Source organism: Danio rerio, chromosome 9 (assembly GCF_049306965.1).
Source record: "Danio rerio strain Tuebingen ecotype United States chromosome 9, GRCz12tu, whole genome shotgun sequence".
NCBI lineage: Eukaryota > Metazoa > Chordata > Actinopteri > Cypriniformes > Danionidae > Danio > Danio rerio.
Window position 1 is genome coordinate 54,934,816 of NC_133184.1, and position 21,648 is coordinate 54,956,463.

General features: G+C 34.0%; 2 protein-coding genes across 4 annotated transcripts in view; one reads left to right on the plus strand and one right to left on the minus strand.

Annotated features, from left to right (window-relative positions):
* pfkla (phosphofructokinase, liver a) overlaps nucleotides 1-8,467 on the minus strand; it is a 50,282-nt gene extending 41,815 nt beyond the window's left edge. For all 3 annotated transcript variants that reach the window (XM_693543.10, XM_073913299.1, XM_073913301.1), the window contains exons 1-3: nucleotides 8,257-8,467; nucleotides 4,734-4,807; nucleotides 4,554-4,631 (exon numbers count right to left, since the gene is read on the minus strand). In XM_693543.10, coding sequence (XP_698635.4) covers nucleotides 4,554-4,631; nucleotides 4,734-4,807; nucleotides 8,257-8,341 — 237 coding nt within the window. In that variant the 5' untranslated portion in view covers nucleotides 8,342-8,467. The remainder of the gene's footprint in view (nucleotides 1-4,553; nucleotides 4,632-4,733; nucleotides 4,808-8,256) is intronic.
* The window catches only part of nme9 (NME/NM23 family member 9), a 462,322-nt gene that overhangs the window by 259,691 nt on the left and 180,983 nt on the right, over nucleotides 1-21,648 (plus strand). The window lies entirely within an intron of this gene.

Genomic DNA, 21,648 nt, shown 5'->3' on the forward strand with positions numbered 1-21,648 from the left:
ATACAAGAGCAGGGGTTCTCAACTGGTTTGGCCATGGGACCCACATTTTTACATGGTCATCAAGCCGCGACCCAAATTTTTAGGAATTATAATATGATTTTAGGAAATATAATTAATTTGTATTTAATTGTTAACATACACAACTAGTGACAGATAAATTATGAGAAAATCACCAAGACTTACAAATAAACAATATTTTATTGCTGTCATTTATCAAAATGCATCAAATTATAGAAATATTACAGAGTAAAAATGTCAAACACTGTAAACAGTGGTTAGGGGAAGGAAAAGTTAAGCTACCATTAGCTAAACTGAACTGTTTATAAAACATTAACACTGATCTAGTTGAACTGAACAGAAACCAGCAAACTGAAGTAAAATTATTAAAACAATCATAACCATTTTATAATAATCCGCAGTTATTTGCTGTTCTGCTTTTGTGTGGGCTTTCTTGGCCTTTGCTACACGGTGAGCACAGTAAGATGTACTTGTACTTGTTTTGAACATGAAGATGTTCGGCACTTTTGTGATGCCCTCAGCTATTAGAGTCGTCTTAGAAAAATAGTCCACTGGTTTTTCCTTGCAACTGGGATGTTTGGTTTCAAAGTGTCGTTTTATTTAGGTTTCATCTCTCTCGTAAAAGCACCTCACTAAATATGACACACTGAGGTTTTAAGTGTTTTTGTCGTCAAAATATGTAAATCCACACTTTACATATTCGGGATCGTACTTGCGCTGGAATTTCACATGTCAAAAGGGTATATGCGGAGCTAACGTTAGTGTTGTTCCCATACTGATAAACTTTCGGTGACCTGTCATTGTGAACTTTTTTTCCATTTTATACGGTTCCTTTTACAGCATCGATGTTGTAATGTCATTAAAATACATTCAGTTAAATAAACTTTGGCATTCATTTAGTTGCTCAAGCGTAAAACGAGAAAAAAAGCTGTTTACTCGCACACGCCCGTCAGAATCTGTGGGCTAGCGCAGAAGCTCCATTGAATATACTGGGGTAAAATAAATGCTCATATTATAAAGACATGGCGGGGGAAATGTAATTTAATGCAGTGCTTCTTGTACAATCTGAGACCCACTTTATATCGCATATCACTCAGCCAGTGGAGATCGCTGATTTTTAAAGAAAACAGACTTTAAACAAGCCGGTTTTTGCATTGCAGTTCGCCAAAAGCGCTTAACCCAGGTTACTGGCAAATTAAAAGTCCCATTAGCATGCTTCGGCACACGCATTTCAAAATAAAAGTCCGATATAAGCAAAATAAGTTAAATATTAAACTTTTGTTGTTTTTTTGATCACACACTCCGCGACCCACTAAAAATGTTCCCGCGACCCAGACCCACCAGTTGAGAAACGACTGCAATAGAGCATAATATTTAAAATAATAGCAAAAGTAAATCCAAGACACTCGAGAAAAAATTACTCTGATAAGGGCTGGGTAATTTGACCCAAAATCTAAATCTTGATTAATTGAACATTTAACTTGATTAATGAACAATTATTTTAATAATTTGTTTAATTTTTTTGCCCTCATAGTTCACTGACAAGTTTCGAACAGTAAATATGCTCACATATTACAAGTGAGAGATTTCTGAATGAAGGGTGCGTTACTTATATACCTGTTAAGTAGCAAATAAATTAGCAAACAGTTCAGCTAATAAAATTAATAGCTATTATAATGAAATAGAATCAAGCTATCAAATCTCATTAGCCGTTTCATCACTGTATAACTTTTTGATTAAAGAGCAGCGAATGAATCTCTTATTTATTTAGATTTTTTTTGTTCGATCACATAAATAACAGGTGTCACTTTATAAATGCACACATCTAACATTGAAATGAAAGCATTCGACTGCTTACCTAACTTTTTATACTCATTTAGGACAAAATTAGTTGTGTTTAAAAAAAAAAAACCACCAATATTGACATCTTTAGATGTTATTAATATTAATTATGTGTATATATCTGTTTAAACACGCACCTAAAACCCAGAATTTTGCTCCGCTTTAAATCGCATGTACAGAATTCGTTAGGGAAACAGCGTCTATTTATAACTATGGAGCGCGTCAGCTGACAGTCACGCACCTCTATATGACTGTTTTGAGGATTACATATGAAGGGGTAACGGCACCTGTAATGAAAAGGAAGAGAATCGCGCCGTTTTTATATTCATTTCAAAGTGTTTTCATGCCTAAACAAAGCGAAAGCACAGAACAGACTCACAATTAAGAGCAAAGGGGTGGCCCCTGCTGGTTCGGTGGTATGGGTTGTGTATAGGGATGTTGGGCTCTTTAATGTTTATTTGCCACCCTTCAAAGAAATACTGAAAAAACAGGAGGAATACAGGAAAATACCTTTACGGAATGATCGCGGGTTAGAAATATAAAATACGGGAGAATCCCTGGAAAAACAGGAGGGTTGACAGGTATGTACTTGATTTTAAAATAATTGAAGGAAACACATGCTATCTACTATCTATGATTATTTATTGAACATGAACGCTGAACAGCTGAAATTGAAACACACATTGCTTAAAAAGAACAGTCAAAAAAGAACTAGGAAAAGTAATTTAAAAATCTGGAAAAATTTGATCGATTATAGATTCTGAATGTCGATTTCGATTACTTTTCGATTAACTACCCAGCCCTGATTCTTATGAATGCCATATTCAAAGAGCACAGACACATTAACTAAGCTACCCCTGAACACTCCTAAGCTTTTGTTTGTTTTGGATGAGATTTAAATAATTTGATATAAATGTAAAATAACATAATATATAAAAATTATTTTGAATAAAAGTGCTGCCTCAACAAGAACTGAAATAAAGTGTAAAAATTATTACATTTTAACAAAACCTAATTAAAAAGAAAACCTAATAAAAACTACAAAATAAATAACATTAAAAAATGCTAACATTTTAAAAAGGATTATATAACATGTTATGCCTAATATAAAAACTTAAAATTATATATTCAGTATATTAGGTACATTGCTATGGCAGTTTACAATAGAAGTAATAAACAAAAATTAAAAAGTATTAAAATGATAAAACTTACAAAGAAATTACAAAATAATAATTACAAATTTTAAATAATAATAATAATAATAATAAAGTTACAAAAAAATGAAAGTTCTAATAAAATTTAAATAAAACAAAAATGACATGCATAAAATGCATTTTCAAGAAAGTGTAAAATATTTCATCCTAATAAAAGCATTTAGAAACAAAAATGTATATATATATATATATATATATATATATATATATATATATATATATATATATATATATATATATAGTTGAAGTCAGAATTATTAGCCCCCCTGTTTATTTTTTTCTGCAATTTCTATTTAACGGAGAGAAGATTTTTTTTTTTTTTTTACACATTTCTAAACATAATAGTTTTAATAACTCATCCCTAATAACTGATTTATTTTATCTTTGCCATGATGATAGTAAATAATATTAGACTAGATATTCTTCAAGACTCTTCTATACAGCTTAAAGTGACATTTAAAGGCTTAACTAGGTTAATTAGGTTAACTTGGCAGGTAAGAGTAATTAGGCAAGTTATTGTATAATGATGGTTTTTCTGTAGACATTCGAAAAAATATAGCTTAAAAGGGGTTTATAATTTTGACCTTAAAATGGCTTTTAAAAAAATTAAAACTGCTTTTATTCAAGCTGAAATAAAACAAATAAGACTTTCTCCAGAAGAAAAAAATATTGTCAGACATACTGTGAACATTTCCTTGCTCTGTTAAACATCATTTAGGAAATAAAAACATAAATAAAAAATTTAAAGGGTGACTAATAATTCTGACTTCAACTGTGTGTGTGTGTGTGTGTATATAATGCAAAGAGACTAAGCCGAAAATAAAATAAAATAATGAATATAGTATATAATGGCAGAATGACAATATAATAGCATCATAATGCATGTACTGTACACTCTTCCAAAGAACACGTCATTTTATTTTTTACAATAAAATAATTTTATTCTTAAGGATATTTCATTTAATTAGTCATTGTAAAAGTTTAATAATCAGACACTGGGATCAGAATGTGAAAACGCATATCCTAAATAAATAATAATAAATGTTAACAAAAAAAGTGTAAGGTAAAGACTAACAGAGGCTGTGATATCTGCTACCAGATCTATTTTCAGCTGTCAAACGCACGCATGAAAATATACTATGTTATTTTTAGTAAATATTACAGTGTGTTTTTAACCATACTGCCACTGACTCCTCCAATAGAGATAGAGATGTTGCACAATCAGCTAAAATGGTACTAGGATTGGTGTTTATGTATGGGCGATGTATATTGCATCATCAAAAATGACTGAGGTCATGTCCATGTGTTGTTTGATAAGTCCATATATTGATTATTGTGACAGGCCTATGGATAGACAAGACATTAATCAAATACAATTTATGGGTGATTTAATAAATAATATAAATAATTCTCCATTATTTCTGCCAGACTTTTAATCTGTTTTTCAGTAATGTTCTCAGTCCAGTCTGATGCTCTTACCAGCTGGATTATATTGGTGACGCTCTGCCAGTTGGCCAGTTTAATGTTGTCCCCTCCGTCCACCAGCCCTTGATAACCCTAAAACAAGCACAACACAGCATTAGAGATGACAGAAATACTCACGTGTCCTGCCAACACACATTTAGCATTTGAAAGGCTTTCATCAGTGTTTTTGAATACCTCGTACACCAGATAGACCTTGGCGCCCACATAGATGCCCATTCGTGTCACAGCGCGGATGGCTGCGTTCATACCTGAATAAACACACATGATAGTCTGTATTTAGATGCTTCTGTAAATCTGTCAATGAATGGTGTCGACAGTTTACGCTTTCAATAACTGCTGTTTCTCATAATATTGGTCTAAACAATATAAGGATACTTCATGCTTAAAAAAACCTTAATAATAATAATAATAATTATTATTATTATTAATGTTTATTATTGGTGCTTTTTTATCATTTTATTTCATTTGGTCTATCATTCTTTTGTCTAAAAATTAAATAAGGTGATTAATTAGCCTGACATGAGTTTTATTTTATTATTCTATACTATACAAAACTAAATTGTCATACTTCATCCTTAAACAACATTAGCGCTATTATAGTGTTTTTATTATTATTTTATAATCGATAATAGTTCATAATTTATAAAATATTACAATAATAGGTGACTCAGTGGCACAGTAGGTAGTGCTGTCGCCTTACAGCAAGAAGGTCGCTCGTTTGAGCCTCAGCTGGATCAGCTTCTGTGTGGAGTTTGCATGTTCTCCCTGCGTTCGCGTGGGTTTCCTTCGGGTGCCTTCGGTTTCCCCCACATGCCAAAGAAATGCTGTACAGGTGAATTGGGTAGGCCGAATTGTCTGTAGTGTATGAGTTTGAATGAGTGTGTGTGGATGTCTCCCAGAGATGGGTTGCGGCTGGCAGGGCATTCACTGTGTAAAAACGTGATGGATAAGTTGGCGGTTCATTCCGCGGTAGCAACCCTGGATTATTCAAGGGACCAAGCCGAAAATGAATGAATGAATTATAACAATACTTTATAATAGTTTATACTTATGTTATTTATACTATATTAGTTTTTCTTTTTCTAAAATTCAAATGAAAATAAGGTAATTAATTATTTATTTATTAATATTATTTTTTCCTATATCATTATCATTATTATAGTTAAGTTCATTATAGTTTTGATTAATGATATTTCATCTAATAATCTATTTTTTTCGTCTATTTGATATTTTCCACTCTTGTTTAAGGTGTTGTTTCTGTCATTTTTTATTTTTACTTTTGTTTATATTTTATATATAGAAAAAGAATTCAATTGAATTTTTAGTTCATTTAAGTACATCTAGTTCAACTACAGAAATTAAAAATAAAATAGTCATGTGTATATTATTTATCAAATAAAAAGGTATGTATGCTTGTATTTGTAAAATTTATATTATAATATGTATATTTTAATTAGGGGTGACATGGTGGCTCAGTGGTTAACACTGTGGCCTCACAGAAAGAAGGCTGCTGGTTCGAGTCCTAGCTGGGTCAGTTTGGATTTCTGTGTGGAGTTTGCATGTTCTCCCCGTGTTGGCGTGGGTCTTCTCTGGGTGCTTCCGGTTTCCACAGTACAAACACATGCGCTATAGGGGAATTGAATTAGCTAAATTGTCTGTAGTGCATGAGTGTGAATGAGAGTGCATGGGTGTTTTCCTGTACTGGGTTGTGGCTAGAAGGGCATCCGCTGTGTAAAACATATGCTGGATAAGTTGGCGGTTCATTTCGCTGTGGCGACCTCTGAAGAATAAAAGGACTGAGCCGAAGGAAAATTTATATTTTAGTTAATAAAAACAGTACTTGGTGTTTAAAATTATGTCATACAAATGTAAAAAACAATTATTGGTCACACTTTACAATAAGGTTCATTAGTTATTGTATATAATGCATTTACTAACATGAACAAACAATAAACAATACATTTACTTCTGTATTTGTTCATGTTAGAAACGTTAGTTAATGAAAATACAGTAGTTCATTGTAAGTTCATGTTAACTCATGGTGCATTAACTAATGTTAACAAGCTTGGACTTGGATGTTAATAATGCATTAGTAAATGTTCAATTATGATTAATAAATGCTGTACATGTGTTGTTCATGATTAGTTCATGTTAGTAAATGCATTAACTAATGAACCTTATTGTAAAGTGTTACCCAATTATTAAAAGTAGATTTATTAATGTAAATTAAAATATGTATATTCGAACAGGTATATAATATCATGCATTCCATATTTCATATTATCAATCATTATACTTATCATATAATGATATGATTTTTTTTTCTATTGATTGGCTTTAGTTTAGCTAGCTTTAATAACCCAGAATATAGACCTATATCAGAATATATAAATTATATATATATATATATATATATATATATATATATATATATATATATATATATATATATATATATACATATATATACAGTTGAAGTCAGAATTATTAGCCCCCCTGTTTATTTTTTCCCCCAATTTCTTTAACGGAGAGATTTTTTTACACATTGCTTAAAATAATAGTTTTAATAACTCATCTCTAATAACTGATTTATTTTATCTTTGTCATGATGACAGTAAATAATATTTGACTAGATATTCTTCAAGACACTTCTATACAGCTTAAAGTGACATTTAAAGGCTTAACTAGGTTCATTAGGTTGACGGTTAGGGTAATTAGACAAGTTATTGTATAATGATGGTTTGTTCGGTAGACTATCGAAAGAAATATTTAGCTTAAAGGGGCTAATAATATTGACGTGAAAATGGATATAAAAAAATTTAAAACTGCTTTTAATCTAGCCGAAATAAAACAAATAATAAGACTTTCCCCAGAAGAAACAATATTATCAGACATACTCTGAAAATTTCCTTGCTTTGTTAAACATAATTTAAAGATATATTTAGGATAAAATTCAAAGGGGGCTAATAATTCTGACTGTGTGTATATATATAAATATATATATATATATATATATATATATATATATATATATATATATATATATATATATATATAGATACATTATACATTTTACATGACTGTGAGGGTTGTGTTTAGGGGTAGATGTTCATAAAACTCAATTCAATGGGTAATTTAATAAATAATATGAACATTACTCAGTATAATTACTGCTTTTACATTACTGTGATGATTGGGTTTAGGGTTGCTATAGGGGTAAATGTTAATAAAATACAATGAGTGGCTAATGTAATACATAACATGAATAACACTCTATAATTACTGTTATGGACAGGGGTAGGGGTTCGCTCTAATAAAATACAATTTAATAGGTAATTTAATAAATAACACTCAGTTTATATACTGTTTTTACAACAGCTGATCTGAAATCAGCTACTGACATATTTACATAAATCTAGATTTTCCGAATAATAAATACTGTATTTGATTTCAGGCTAATCATTGACCACCAGTGAAGACCGTTAAAATAAACATTGACATAAACGAAGAAGAAAATCTAACGTTTCAGCATCTGAAAGACAGTCTCTGTACACATATATATCAGTCACATCAAACTATATACATCTCCCACATATATTATAGTCCTTAGGTAAATGAATACACAAGTCTGTGGGATGTGTAAATGTGTATATAACTTATGTGTGTGTGTGGTGGTCGTGTGGAGGCCCAGCATCACCTTGCGCGTCTCCTCCGCTCGTTAACGCGGCGATGGCTCTTCCCGCGCCGGTCATCCGCAGCTTCTCCAGCCCGGCTGAACTCATCCTGATTAACCTCCAGAAATCCCGCTGCAACCTAAAGACACTGTACGGTAACCGGGCCGCTGTCAATGACTCGTTGGAGAGGATCGGTTCAGCGCGTCTCCTCCTCCTCAGATTGACCTTCTTCGCGCACACGGAAGAACGCGCCCGCCGCTGATGCGTTCTGCGTGCGCGCTCTTCAGTGCGTGCGTGCGCGCGCGAGTCTCAAGTACATTTCCTCAAGATACAAACATTCAGCAGAGAAAACGATGATGTTTTGATGTATATGGTGTTTTGGTAATACAATACGAACACATTATTACATAATATATCACGTTTAAATCTGACTAATATTCACGTTTCTTTTTGAGGCGCAAATTATTTGGTTCTGGCTAAAAGGGGACGGCCATTTAAAGGGACAGTTCACTATAAATCAAGAAAATCTCTGACTCTCATGCTTTCTAAGACATTTTCCTTCAGTTTAGTTTTTTCCGTTCAGCTGAAACCGTGGTCTGTGTTGATTCACCACACATGAAGACATACTATAGTAACTGAGTAGTGTTTTTAAACCAGTGGTTCTTTTTTCATCAAGTAGCACCTCAGAAAAAAATAGTCTGTCAAAGTACCACCGTAATATCCAGTAATCGGTTGCTTACTTGTTAAATCAGCCCATGACTAGTGAAGTGATAAAGTGTATAAATATTTCAGCGCACATACAGTTTAAATGACATACATATTACATAATTCACTACAGTAAACCATGGTGCGTTGTAGTATAACACACACAGAGTTGTAGAAAATGTGTATTAGTACAGTTTTGGATCATTTGATTACATTATTTAAACTCTATGTATCTTTTTAGTAGCATTACTCTATTCATTAAGTTATTATGAAGCATGCTGGGATGTGTTTGTGAGCCCTACCGAATAAAACAGCTTAAACCAGCCTAGGCTGGTTGGCTGGTTTTAGCTGGTCGACCAGGCTGGTTTTAGAGGGTTTTTTGGCAACATGCAGGCTGGTTTCCAGCCTGGTCTTAGCTGGTCAGGCTGGGAGATGACCAGCTAAAACCAGCTTGACCAGCCTAGCCAGGATGGGAGCCCAGTCAAAACCAGCTATGTCCAGCTTAAACCAGGCTGGTCAAGCTGGTTTTAGCTAGATTTAGCTGGTCATTTTCCAGCCAGACCAGCTAAAACCATGCTGGAAATGTCTGAAAACCAGCCTGAAAATGGACAAAATCCATCTAAAACCAGGCTGGTCGACCAGCTAAAACCAGCCTAGGCTGGTTTAAGCTGGATTTTTCAGCAGGGAGTAATTTTTGTTTGCATGTGCTTGTTGTCTCAGGATACTCCTTGCCCAATTTAATTGCCGCTGCTGGGATTAATAATGTTGTTCAAACTTAAACTAATTCTAACCATATAAACTATATAATTACCTTAACAACACATGCTTTACACTACTGTCTTCAAAACACATCAGCATAACTATAGATTACTATAGTGTTTCTTCATGTGGGACATAATGTCAATGTCTGCCTGTTCTGATAGTAAAACAGAAAAACAAAGCATGCAGGCAAAACTAAATGAATACTGATGATACAGCCAGATCTTATGCAGCGAAATGATCAGTCTGTGGAAGAAACTGAACATTATCAACATCATTATTACTTATAATTTGACACTAAAGGAAAACTAAAGGTATTTTCTTCTGTTGCCAATCATACCTGTGCAAACATGTTGTGATCTGGAATTCAGGAGTAACAATGGCAGCAGCTTCCACTCAACATATGGGGAATTTGCTTGAAAATTTCGCATTAAAGTCATTTTCTTAAACTACTTTAGTGCTATAAATAATTTTTATTACTTGCTAGTGCTACTATGTATGTGGTTAGTCAGACAGCTCTTCTTTGGGCAAAATAAATGAATAAATAAATAAAAATAATAAATAAATACTTTTTGTTTAGCTATTTTTGCCTAAAGAAAAGTTGTGTGTTTGTGTGTGTGTGTGTATATATATATATATATATATATATATATATATATATATATATATATATATATTATGGTAGCATACTCACTGGCCATTTTATTAGGTACACCTGTCCAACTGCTCGATAACGTACATTTATAATCAGCCAATCACATGGCTGCAACTCAATGCATTTAGGCATGTAGACATGGTCAAGACGATCTGCTGCAGTTCAAAGCGAGCATCAGAATTGATAAAGAAAGGTGATTTAACAGACTTTGAACGTGGCATGGTTGTTGGTGCCAGACGGGCTGCTCTGAGTATTTCAGAAACTGCTAATCTACTGAGATTTTTACGCACAACCATCTCTAGGGTTTACAGAGAATGATCTGAAAAACAGAAAATATCCAGTGAGCGGCAGTTCTGTGGGTGCAAATACCTTGTTGAGGCCAGAGGTCAGAGGAGAATGGCCAGACTGGTTCCAGCAGATAGAAAGGCAACAGTAACACAAATAAGCACTCGTTACAACCGAGGTCTGCAGAAGAGTATCTCTGAACACACAACACGTCCAACCTTGAGGCGGATGGGCTACAGCAGCAGAAGACCACACCGGGTGCCGCTCCTGTCAGCTAAGAACAGGAAACTGAGGCTACAATTCACACAGCCTCACCAAAACTGGACAATAGAAGATTGGAGAAACGTTGCCTGCTCTGATGAGTCTCCATTTCTGCTGCCACATTCGGATGGTCGGCTCAGAATCTGGCGTCAACAACACGAAAGTATGGATCCATCCTGCCTTGTATCAACGGTTCAGGCTGCTGGTGGTGGTGTAATGTTGTGGGGGAGATTTTCTTTGCACACTTTGGGTCCATTAGTACCAATTGAGCATCGTGTCAACGCCACAGCCTACCTGAGTATTGTTGCTGACCATGTCCATCCCTTTATGAACACAGTTTCTCCATCTTCTGATGGCTACTACCAGCAGGATAACGCACCATGTCATAAAGCGTGAATCATCTCAGACTGGTTTCTAGAACATGACAATGAGTTCACTGTACTCAAATGGCCTCCACAGTCCCCAGATGTTAATCCAATAGAGCTCCTTTGGGATGTGGTGGAATGGGAGACTCACATAATGGATGTGCAGCAGACAAATCTGCAGCAACTGCGTGAGAAATCTCTGAGGTATATTTCCAGTATCTTGTTGAATCTATGCCATGAAAGATTAAGGCAGTTCTGAAGGCAAAAGGGGCTCCAACCCGGTACTAGTAAGATGTACCTAATAAAGTGGCCAGTTAGTACCTGTTCAAAACCAAAATACAAAATTGTAGGTTTAACATTAGGCAGTTTGTGCTTGTTGGTCTAGAAATGTCTGTGTGTCAGTCTTTGCACTGCATTTAATAAAACTTTAATGCTTTAAAATGTATCAACTCTTTAAAACTCACCGCAACTGCCTGAATGACCTTTTGTCCATAGATTATTATTAAAACTAAAAACTAAATTCACAAGGATGATGTCAGGAACACAGTTTAACCAAATAAATTGCTAAAAATATATTTATGAAGAGTGCAAGATAAAGGGTTAAATAATAATCACTGGCGACATGGTGGTGCAGTGGTTAGCACTATTACCTCATAGCAAGAAGGTCGTTGGTTTGAGTCCCGGCTGGGTCAGTTGGTGTTTCTGTAAGGAGTTTGCATGTTCTCCCCATGTTAGTGTGGGTTTCCTCTGGGTGCTCCGGTTTCCCCCACAGTCCAAACACATGCGCTATAGGGGAATTAAAGAAACTAAATTGGCCGTAGTGTACGAGTGTGTGTGTGTGTGATTGTGAGAGTGTATGGGTTTTTCCCAGTACTGGCTTGTGGCTGGAAGGGTATTCAATGTGTAAAACATATGCTGGATAAGTTGACAGTTCATTCCGCTGTGGAGACCCCTGATAAATAAGGGACAAATCCGAAGGAAATTGAATAAGCACTGTATAAAACCCCTAAATTTGTTAATAGTTTGTGTAAGTAAACATGCAACACTGGTAGCCTCTAAATCATAGGTGTCAAACTCAGTTCCAAAAGGGCCGCAGCTCTGCACAGTTTAGTTCCAACCCTAATTAAACACACCTGATCAAACTAATTGAGTTCTTCAGGCTTGTTTGAAACCTACAGGTAAGTGTGTTGGAGCAGGGTTGGAACTAAACTGTGCAGGGCTTCGGCCCTCCAAGAACTGAGTTTGACACCCCTGCTCTACATGATTCTAAAGACTCCATCCTCTATCAATTGGTAATGCAATAAACCTGGTGAACTTTGAACAGGCAACTCTGTGATACGCTATCTGGTAAGTTCTACTACACACAGCAGAAGTGCAGAGACCTGAAATACTGTATTTATGGCTATGATGGGCAATAAAGTCTTAAAGAACAGGTCATACGGGCTTTGGGAAAAATATCTGATCTGTAGTTTCAATGTAAACCGTCAATAAAGTTCTGAACACAAAAAACTAATGAGGCAGTCATTTTGACGGGTTACACACATTGTAATATATTCATTCATTTATTTTCCATCAGCTTAGTCCCTTTATTAATCAGGGGTCGCCACAGCAGAATGAACTGCCAACTATTCTAGGATATGTGTTACGCTGCAGATGCCCTTCCAGTCGCAAAACCCATACACATTTATTCATACACTCATACACTACGACCAATTTAGTTAATCAATTCTTCTATAGTGCATGTGTTTGGACTCTGGGGGAAACCGACGCCAACACGGGGAGAACATGCAAACTCCACACAGAAATGCCAACTGACCCAGCCGGGACTCGAACCAGCGACCTTCTTGCTGTTAGGCGACAGGGCTACTGAGCCACCGTACCATTTAAAATCATTTAATAATATAATAATGACATTTAATTATATATTTAAATCTTTAGCCTGTTACTGACCTACATCAACATGATCAAAGTAACTCATTTGCATAATCTTGATGAAATATGAGCATTCTGAAATGGCTGTTTTTATTTCTGAAACATACGCACAAAATCTGACTTGACTAGCTGACCAATCAGAGCAGAGATGGATTAAGAAAGGGGGAGGGGCTTAGATCCTGAACTGATTCAAATGAATCATATTGAAATCAATGCAACATGATTCTAATATTAAACACATATTCTGAGAAAATGACAATGTTTGCTGATCTTAGATGCATTTAAACCTGTCATAGGAGACAACTGCTCTTAATTGAAGTCAGAATTCAAAATATATATGCTAAATACATGCTAAATTTAATAGTTTTAATAACTGATTTCTCTAATCGTTGGCACGATGACAGTACATCCTATCACTGGCCACTTTAATAGGTACACCTGTCCAAGTGCTTGTTAACGCAAATTTCTAATGAGCCGATCACATGGCAGCAACTCAATGCATTTAGGCATGTAGACATGGTCAAGGCGATCTGCTGCAGTTCAAAGCGAGCATCAGAATAGGTGAGAAAGGAGATTTAAGTGACTTTGAACGTGGCATGGTTGTTGGTGCTGTGCATCTCTGAACACACAACACATCCAACCTTGAGGCGGATGGGCTACAGCAGCAGAATGCTATCATGCCAATATGGAGCAAAATCTCTGAGGAATATTTCCATTATCTTGTTAAATCTACGCCACAAAGGATTAAGGCAGTTGTGAAGGCAAAAGGGGCTCCAACCGGTTACTAGTAAGGTGTACCTAATAAAGTGGCCGGGGAATGTAATATTTAATTAGATATTGTTCAAGAGACTACTAGTTCTGTAGACCTTCGAAACACAAATATTGCTAATAATATTGACCTTAAAATGGCTTTAAAATATAAAAAATTGCTTTCATTCTAGCCGAAATAAAATAAATAAGACTTTCTCCAGAAGAAAAAATATTATAGGAAATACTGTGAAAAATTCCTGAATCTGTTAAACATCATTCGGAAAATAATCTGATAAAGAAATTCACAGGAGGCCGAATAATTCTGTCTTCAACTGCACAGCATATTCAAAATGCACAACATACTTCAATGTGTAACATCAAACCTGAAAAGACGGAGCAGTAGCCGGAGGGTTTGGTACAGTACATCAGTGTTTATTCCATGCAGTTGCTCTGCCTTGATTTTACACCCTTGTCGCACTGTACACAGGCTATTACAGGAATCATCAGGATTGGTTGATCATAACACCATTCAAGATAATGGAGGAGACATGAGTAAGAAACAAGGAGATGAAGACATTCTGCACAAAAATAGTTCATCTTCAAATACCTGGATATGCAGGAGATGATGAAGCAATTAAAAACGGTTAACATGAACAGGACAGAGAACAATGTACAGGAGATATTTTCTGAATGCCCTCTGTGGTGCAGTCAAACTAATGTAAGACGCTGCTTCAATTATCTTTACATCGCATTATTATTTCAGCGATTAAACGTGACTAAAAAGGATTATTATTTCTTGTTTTGCAGATAAAATGGGTGAATAAATATAGATTTTAGGACAATTATTAATTTAAGATGCCATACACAGGGACACAGAAAACGCAGACATTCTTCAAAATAAATTACGTTACATGATCGTGTAGACCAGCTACTAAACAAAGAGAAGGACTATTTAAATTAAAATAAATTAAAATCATATTATACAGGATCTGTGATGGCGCTGCGGCCGGAAAGACTTCATACATCATCATAACTCATACATTATTCACTAAAAACCCCGAGCTGATCTTTAGTGTAACACGTAAACGGAAAATAAGTGAGGTTTGCCTTCATTACAGTTCCACTTGTTTGTTTGTTTTTAGCACGTAAGCTTCAGACTGAGGAGAAATATACTGCTCATTTCACCTCCTGATTGGAAAAATTGGCCCAGAGTTTAAAAAGGTCAACATGAAAACTCCTTTTACATCTGCAGCATTTCATATTTCTGGATATTAGGAGACTTTAAAATGACAGGACTTGATTTAATCCATTGGAAATATTCTTAAAGTGACAGTTCAACCAAAATGTAGCTTTACTCTACTTGAAGTGATGATAAAACACAAAAGAAGATATTTTGAAAAATGTTGGAAGGTTGATTTCCATTGTAAAAAAAATTAATAAAAATACTATGAATGGTTACTGATACCAAACATTCTTCAAAATATCTCCTACTTCTCATTCATTTTCCTTCGCCTTCCATTTATTAATCAGGGGTCGCCCGCAATGGAATGAACCACCAACTATTCCAGCTTATGTTTTACGCAGCGGATGCCCTTCCAGCTGCAATTCAGTACTGGGAAACATCCATACACACTCATTCATATATCCTTTTGTGTTTAACAGAGGAAAGAAACATTCTGAGGAATGTTGGAAAGTTGATTTCCATTGTAAAAGTAATAATAAATAAAAACACTATGATAGTCAATGGTTTCCGATTTTAAACATTCTTCAAAATATCTCCTTTTGTCATCCATTCATTTTCCTTCAGCTTAGTGCATTTATTCATCAGGGGTCGCCACAATGGAATGAACCACCAACTATTCCAGCATATGTTTTACACAGCGGATGCCCTTCCAGCTGCAACCCAGTACTGGGAAACATCCATACACACTCATTCATTTCTCCTTTTGCGTTCAACGGAGGAAAGAAATATTGTGAAGAATGTTGGAAAGTTGATTTCCATTGTAAAGATAATCATAAATAAAAATACTATGATAGGTTACCAATACCAAACATTCTTCAAAATATCTTCTTTTGTCATTCCTTCATTTTCCTTCGGCTTAGCCCTTTTATAAATCAGGGGTCACCACAACGGAATGAACCGCCAACTTATCCAGCATACGTTTTACACAACGGATGCCCTTCCAGCTGCAACCCAGTACTGGGAAACACCCACGCAGACTCATTTATATCTCCTTTTGTGTTCAACAGAAGAATAAAACTCAAACAAGGTTTGTAACAGGTGTAAATAATGACCGAATAGTCATTATTTTGGGCTGAACTGTGACTTTAATAATAAATAATGCACCAGAATGAATGACTGAAAGAGAGTGCGGGGTAAAAAAAAAAAAGCTAAATACTACAAAATGAGGAGGGTTAATTTGATTTCATGTTGACCTAAAGTTTGTTTCCAGTGGCCCTTTTTGTTCATTTGCTGCAAAGCAGACCGATTTTTCCTCAGAAAACTCAATGATACTGTAGATTTACTGTAGAGTTACACTCCAGTTCAACAGTTCTGGTAATACTGTGAAATATTATTTTAATATTAAATAACTCAAATGCACAGGCGTCAAACTCAGTTCCTGGAGGGCCACAGCTCTGCGCAGTTTAGCTTTAACCCTAATTAAACACATCTGATCAAACTAATAAAGTCTTTCAGACTTGTTTGAAACCTCCAGGTAAAGCTGTGGTCACACTGAATTTTTATCCCCCTATACTTTAATTCGTACGTACGCGAATAAGTCAGACCGGAATTACTCAAAAGCTTGTGCGACAAGTTTTACAGTTCGCTGCATTGTGAAATCGCATCACTTGACTGCATGAGACCAATCGCAGATCAAAACATTTGTAATCATATGGTTTAATCCCGCCCCTTTTCACAGCACCGACCCACAGAATTTTGCATGCTCAAACTCTAGTGTGACCGCAGCTTAAGTGTGTTGAAGCAGGGTTAGAACTAAACTGTGCAGGGTTGCAGCCCTCCAGGAACTGAATTTGACACCTGTACTGTAAGGTATAGTAAAAAGCTAATTATTTAATTGATTAAAAGCAGAATTTTCAGCATCATTACACCGGAATTCAGTGTCACATGATCACATACTAATACAATGATGATTTGCTTCTCTATTAAGATTATTATTCATAATCAAAATTGCCAGGTCAACCTTCACAAGGTTTTATTAGCTCATGCATTTACTAACATGAACTAATAATGAATGATACTTACGCAGCATTTATTAATCATAGTTCAACATGTACTAACGCATTATCTGAAGTTGTGTTACCTAACATTAGTTAATGCACTCTGAGGTAATATTAACCATGAATGAATGCCTGTATTTGCATTCGCAAAGATGAATAAATACTGTATTAAATGTATTGATCATGGATTGTTCATGCTAGTAAATACATTAATATAACCTTATTGTAAAATGCTATGTGTCGCATTGAAATCTAAATTTACAGTAATTAATTATGCGGTACTCAATAAAATATCCTACATTTGAGGATGTCTGCAGTTCGTCTGGTGGAAAATAAACCCGGGGTGCAAACTGATAATTAAATTTAACCCCATATTGTTTTTTTTTTAAATCTTCCCAGGTTCTGCTGGTTGCAATTACCAAATATTCCTTGCCAATCTTAAGCCAATTGTAATGGGTTGTTTTGGTTCAATTTCGATTTTCCGCAACTGTTGCAGAGCATGGGGGACTAGAGTACGTGCTCCAGCTTGGCCTCCCCTGGTCCTAACCCCATATTGTTAGCAATGCCTAAAATCCCAGCAAACAATGATCCAATCAAATCCCGGAGGACAGAACTAAGCCCTGTCCTACTTTTTTTCTCTCTCATTTTGTCACAATAACGAAAGAAAAAGAAAAATCTTAACTTTCATTCAAAGCTAAATTTGAAAAAAGGTTTATTTTGATTAATTGATCAATGTTAAAAACAATGTTTTGCTTCAGATTGCAATGGAAATCAATTTCTTTATATTATTCATTAATTTACTTGCGGCTTAGGCCCTCAATCATATGGGGGGTGCCACAATTCGCCAACTATTTCAGCATATGTTTTACACAGCAGATGCCCTTTCAGCAGCAACCCAGTATTGGGAAACACTCTTTTTACATTAGAAATGTAAATTTTTTTCAAACAAATTTCATGCATCTTTACCCAATTAAAAGGGAATAAAATTGAATGAAATCATGAACAAACGTTTCCACAAAAACAATAGAAGTTAGAATTATTACCCCCCCCCCCCCCCAATTTCTGTTTAATGGAGAGCAGATTTCTTTAAAACATTTCTAAGCATAATAGTTTTAATAACTCATCTCTAATAACTGGTTTATTTTATCTTTGTCATGATGACAGCAAATAATATTTTACTTGATATTTTTCAAGACACTTCTATACAGCTTAAAGTGACATTTAAAGGCTTAACTAGGTTAATTAGGGTAACTAGGCAGGTTAGGGTAATTAGGCAAGTTATTGTATAATGATGGTTGGTTCTGTAGACTATCAAAAAAAAAAAAATAGCTTAAAGGGGCTAATAATTTTGACCTTAAAATGTTGTTTAAAAAATTTAAAACTTCTTTTATTCTGGCCAAAATAAAACAAATAAGACTTTCTCCAGGAGAAAAAATAATATCATAAATACTGTGAAAATTTCCTTGCTCTGTTAAACATCATTTGGGAAATATTTACAAAAGAAAACAAATTCAAAAGGGGCTAATAATTCTGACTTCAACTGTATAAAGCAACCCAACTGTTTTAATGATTAATATGTCTAAATAAATAATAAACTTTTCTACTTTTTCCTCATAATTTTGACAGATAAAATGTCTATATAGTTTATTAGATTATTTTCACATTGTGTGAAAGACATAATATCTGATTTTAATGTAATGCAGTTATTATGAACTCTCGTTATCAAAGAATCTTAAAGTCAAATGTAAAAGACTGTATTTTCCATAAAACTATAAAGCTGGAAAAATGTGTTAACACTGATAATTATTACCATCAATAACTGATCATAACAGATCAGCAAATCATCATCTTACACTGATTTCTGAAGGATCATGTGGAGACTGGAGTAATGATACTGAAAACTCCTCTTTACATCACAGAAATGAAAGACGTTTTGCTTTCAATTCTCATAGAAGTCAGTTATTTAAGTTTAAAATAATATAAATCACACTATTATCCCTTTTACTGTCTTTTTGATCAAATAAATACAGCCTTGGTGTGCAAATCATGTTTGTTTTTTCATTTCACTGACCGCAATACTTATAACGGTGGTCCACATCCTGCAAAGGCGTCTTTTAAGACTATTATACAAAATAACACCATTCACAGTTTATAACCTGATGATGAAGGAGGATTTTGAACTTGTACAAGAACATCTCTATCTATCTAAACACAGGGTAAATGTGACAATAATAAATAATAATCGAGCCGGAAGATGCAGCGTCCCGTTCATACGGAAATAAAACACTTGTAAGGGAGAATTTACACCAAGACACACACTCAACCTGCAGTTTAATCCAGGTTTGTTAACATTAAAAGCACTGGATTTGAATGCAGACGTCCAAAATAAGACAGACGAAGCATTTCTTTTTTTTCTGACTGCAGTTGTAAAGCATTGAACCTGAGCATCAAACCAGCAGAAAGCAAGGGAAACGTCCTGTATTATTTTATTTATTTGTTTTTTTCTAGCCTTTTTCTCTTTTTTTTTTACTCAAAAAAACGCGACGTGTAAAAAATAACAAACTCAAATCTGCAAAAATAGAGGTCTTTTACAAAGCTGTTTATTTCCGACTTATTTCTCAACTCTCTTTGTCTGTCCAGCCTGCTAGACAGAGTCATCCTGAGCGAATAAATGAATGAATGAATGATTCTCCATGCCTGAGCGTTATTGCTGATTCCCCCTTAAACACATCTGTGCTTCTGCAGTCTCTGTCTACACTACACACACACACACACACACAAACACACACAGTAGACCATACAGAGGGATGCTTCTACCAAACACTACTGTTCTAGCATCATTTGATCAGCATCTTTATACTGTTCCAAACCGTTCTGAGCTTTTTGTCAATGCTTAAAAATACATCTAAGACTTTTATTTTTTATCTTAAAGCATTTATTATTTTAACATTTATATGATAATTAATTTAAAAATGTGTAAAAATTGGAGAGTTTTATTTTTATTTTGAAGTAAATTAATGGGATTGTTTTTCCGAGCATTTATTTTTTATTTAATTGTGCATTTTTCTTTTAATTAAATATATGAAAATGAAACAGGGAAACAAATAACAAAAGATTAAAACAACATTGTCTGTTTTATCTGAAGTTTTTAGAATTATTTCAAATTTGTTTGTAATAAAAATAAAACAAAAAATGTGTATTTATTATGTATAAATGTATTAATTTTTTAAAAATAAAATAAGTTAAAAAAAACTATAAATCACATTTAAATTATTTATTAATTTTAATTATTTATTAAATAAAATTATTATATTATTTCAGCAGATTTTTATTTGTGTTCTATATTTTTTAATTATAGATTTTAATTTAACTTAAAATAAAAACATGCTGTCCTTTTAAATGAAAAACAAAATCCAAATATTACATTTTTAAAAATATTTATATTTTTAATTTTCATTTTGAATGTGTTTTTTTAGCTTGACATTGTCCATTTATGTTTTGAACAGATTTTCAATTACATAATGTTTTATTATGTTTTTATTATTTAAAATTATGCATCTAAATTTAATTAATTCTAAATTAAACATACAGTTCTTTAAAACAGGGGTTCCCAAACTTTACAGGCCACGACCCCCAAAATAACAGTGCCAGTGACTTGCGACCCCCAAATTTCTCAGAGGTGGTTATAAATATCCAAACGTTGCACATAACAATGAGACTATATAAACACGAGCATATTGACAACACAAAAAAGTCCAGCAGTCTAACAACCATATCATTTTTATAGTCATTTATTAATTTGTTTATTTAATATTAACCTCACCTAAAGATACTGGTGGGCACAATGTTTTCAGCACAGGTCTATTCTCGGTTTAATTTTAGAGCCCACTAATCAGAGATCATTTTCAATATTCAGTTGTGGCCTGTACTTATTTTTAATGTATTTGATTGCCATAAAGGTTTCAGAAAATTTTATCTGGTGCTTAAAAATAAATCCGCTGCACCTCACGCTTACTGCTGTGTTGTTAATTTAACGTAAACACACAATCCTATCAAAAAATAATTTAGGATAAAGCATGTTGTTGTTTTTTACTATTACAAACAACTATTTTTATCTGCTGTGGGTTATGGTTAAAATTTATTTTAATAAATTCTATTAGTTTAATAAAATTTATTTGACTTTTGCAAATCACCAAGCGACCGCCTGTCATTGTTCTGCGAACCCAAGGGGGTCCCGACCCCCACTTTGGGAAACAATGCTTTAAAAATAAAAACAAAATAAAAAAATCCTAATTCCAATTAAATATTATTTTCTTTAGCAAAAATTTTATTTTCAGTTTTATTTTAGAAAGTGTTTTATTTTAAGATTGACATTTTTCTTTTAACTTCGTAGCACTTTTAATTTTAAAATGACACATTTCAATGTTAAATATTTTAAATAAAAACATACCTAAAATAAAAAC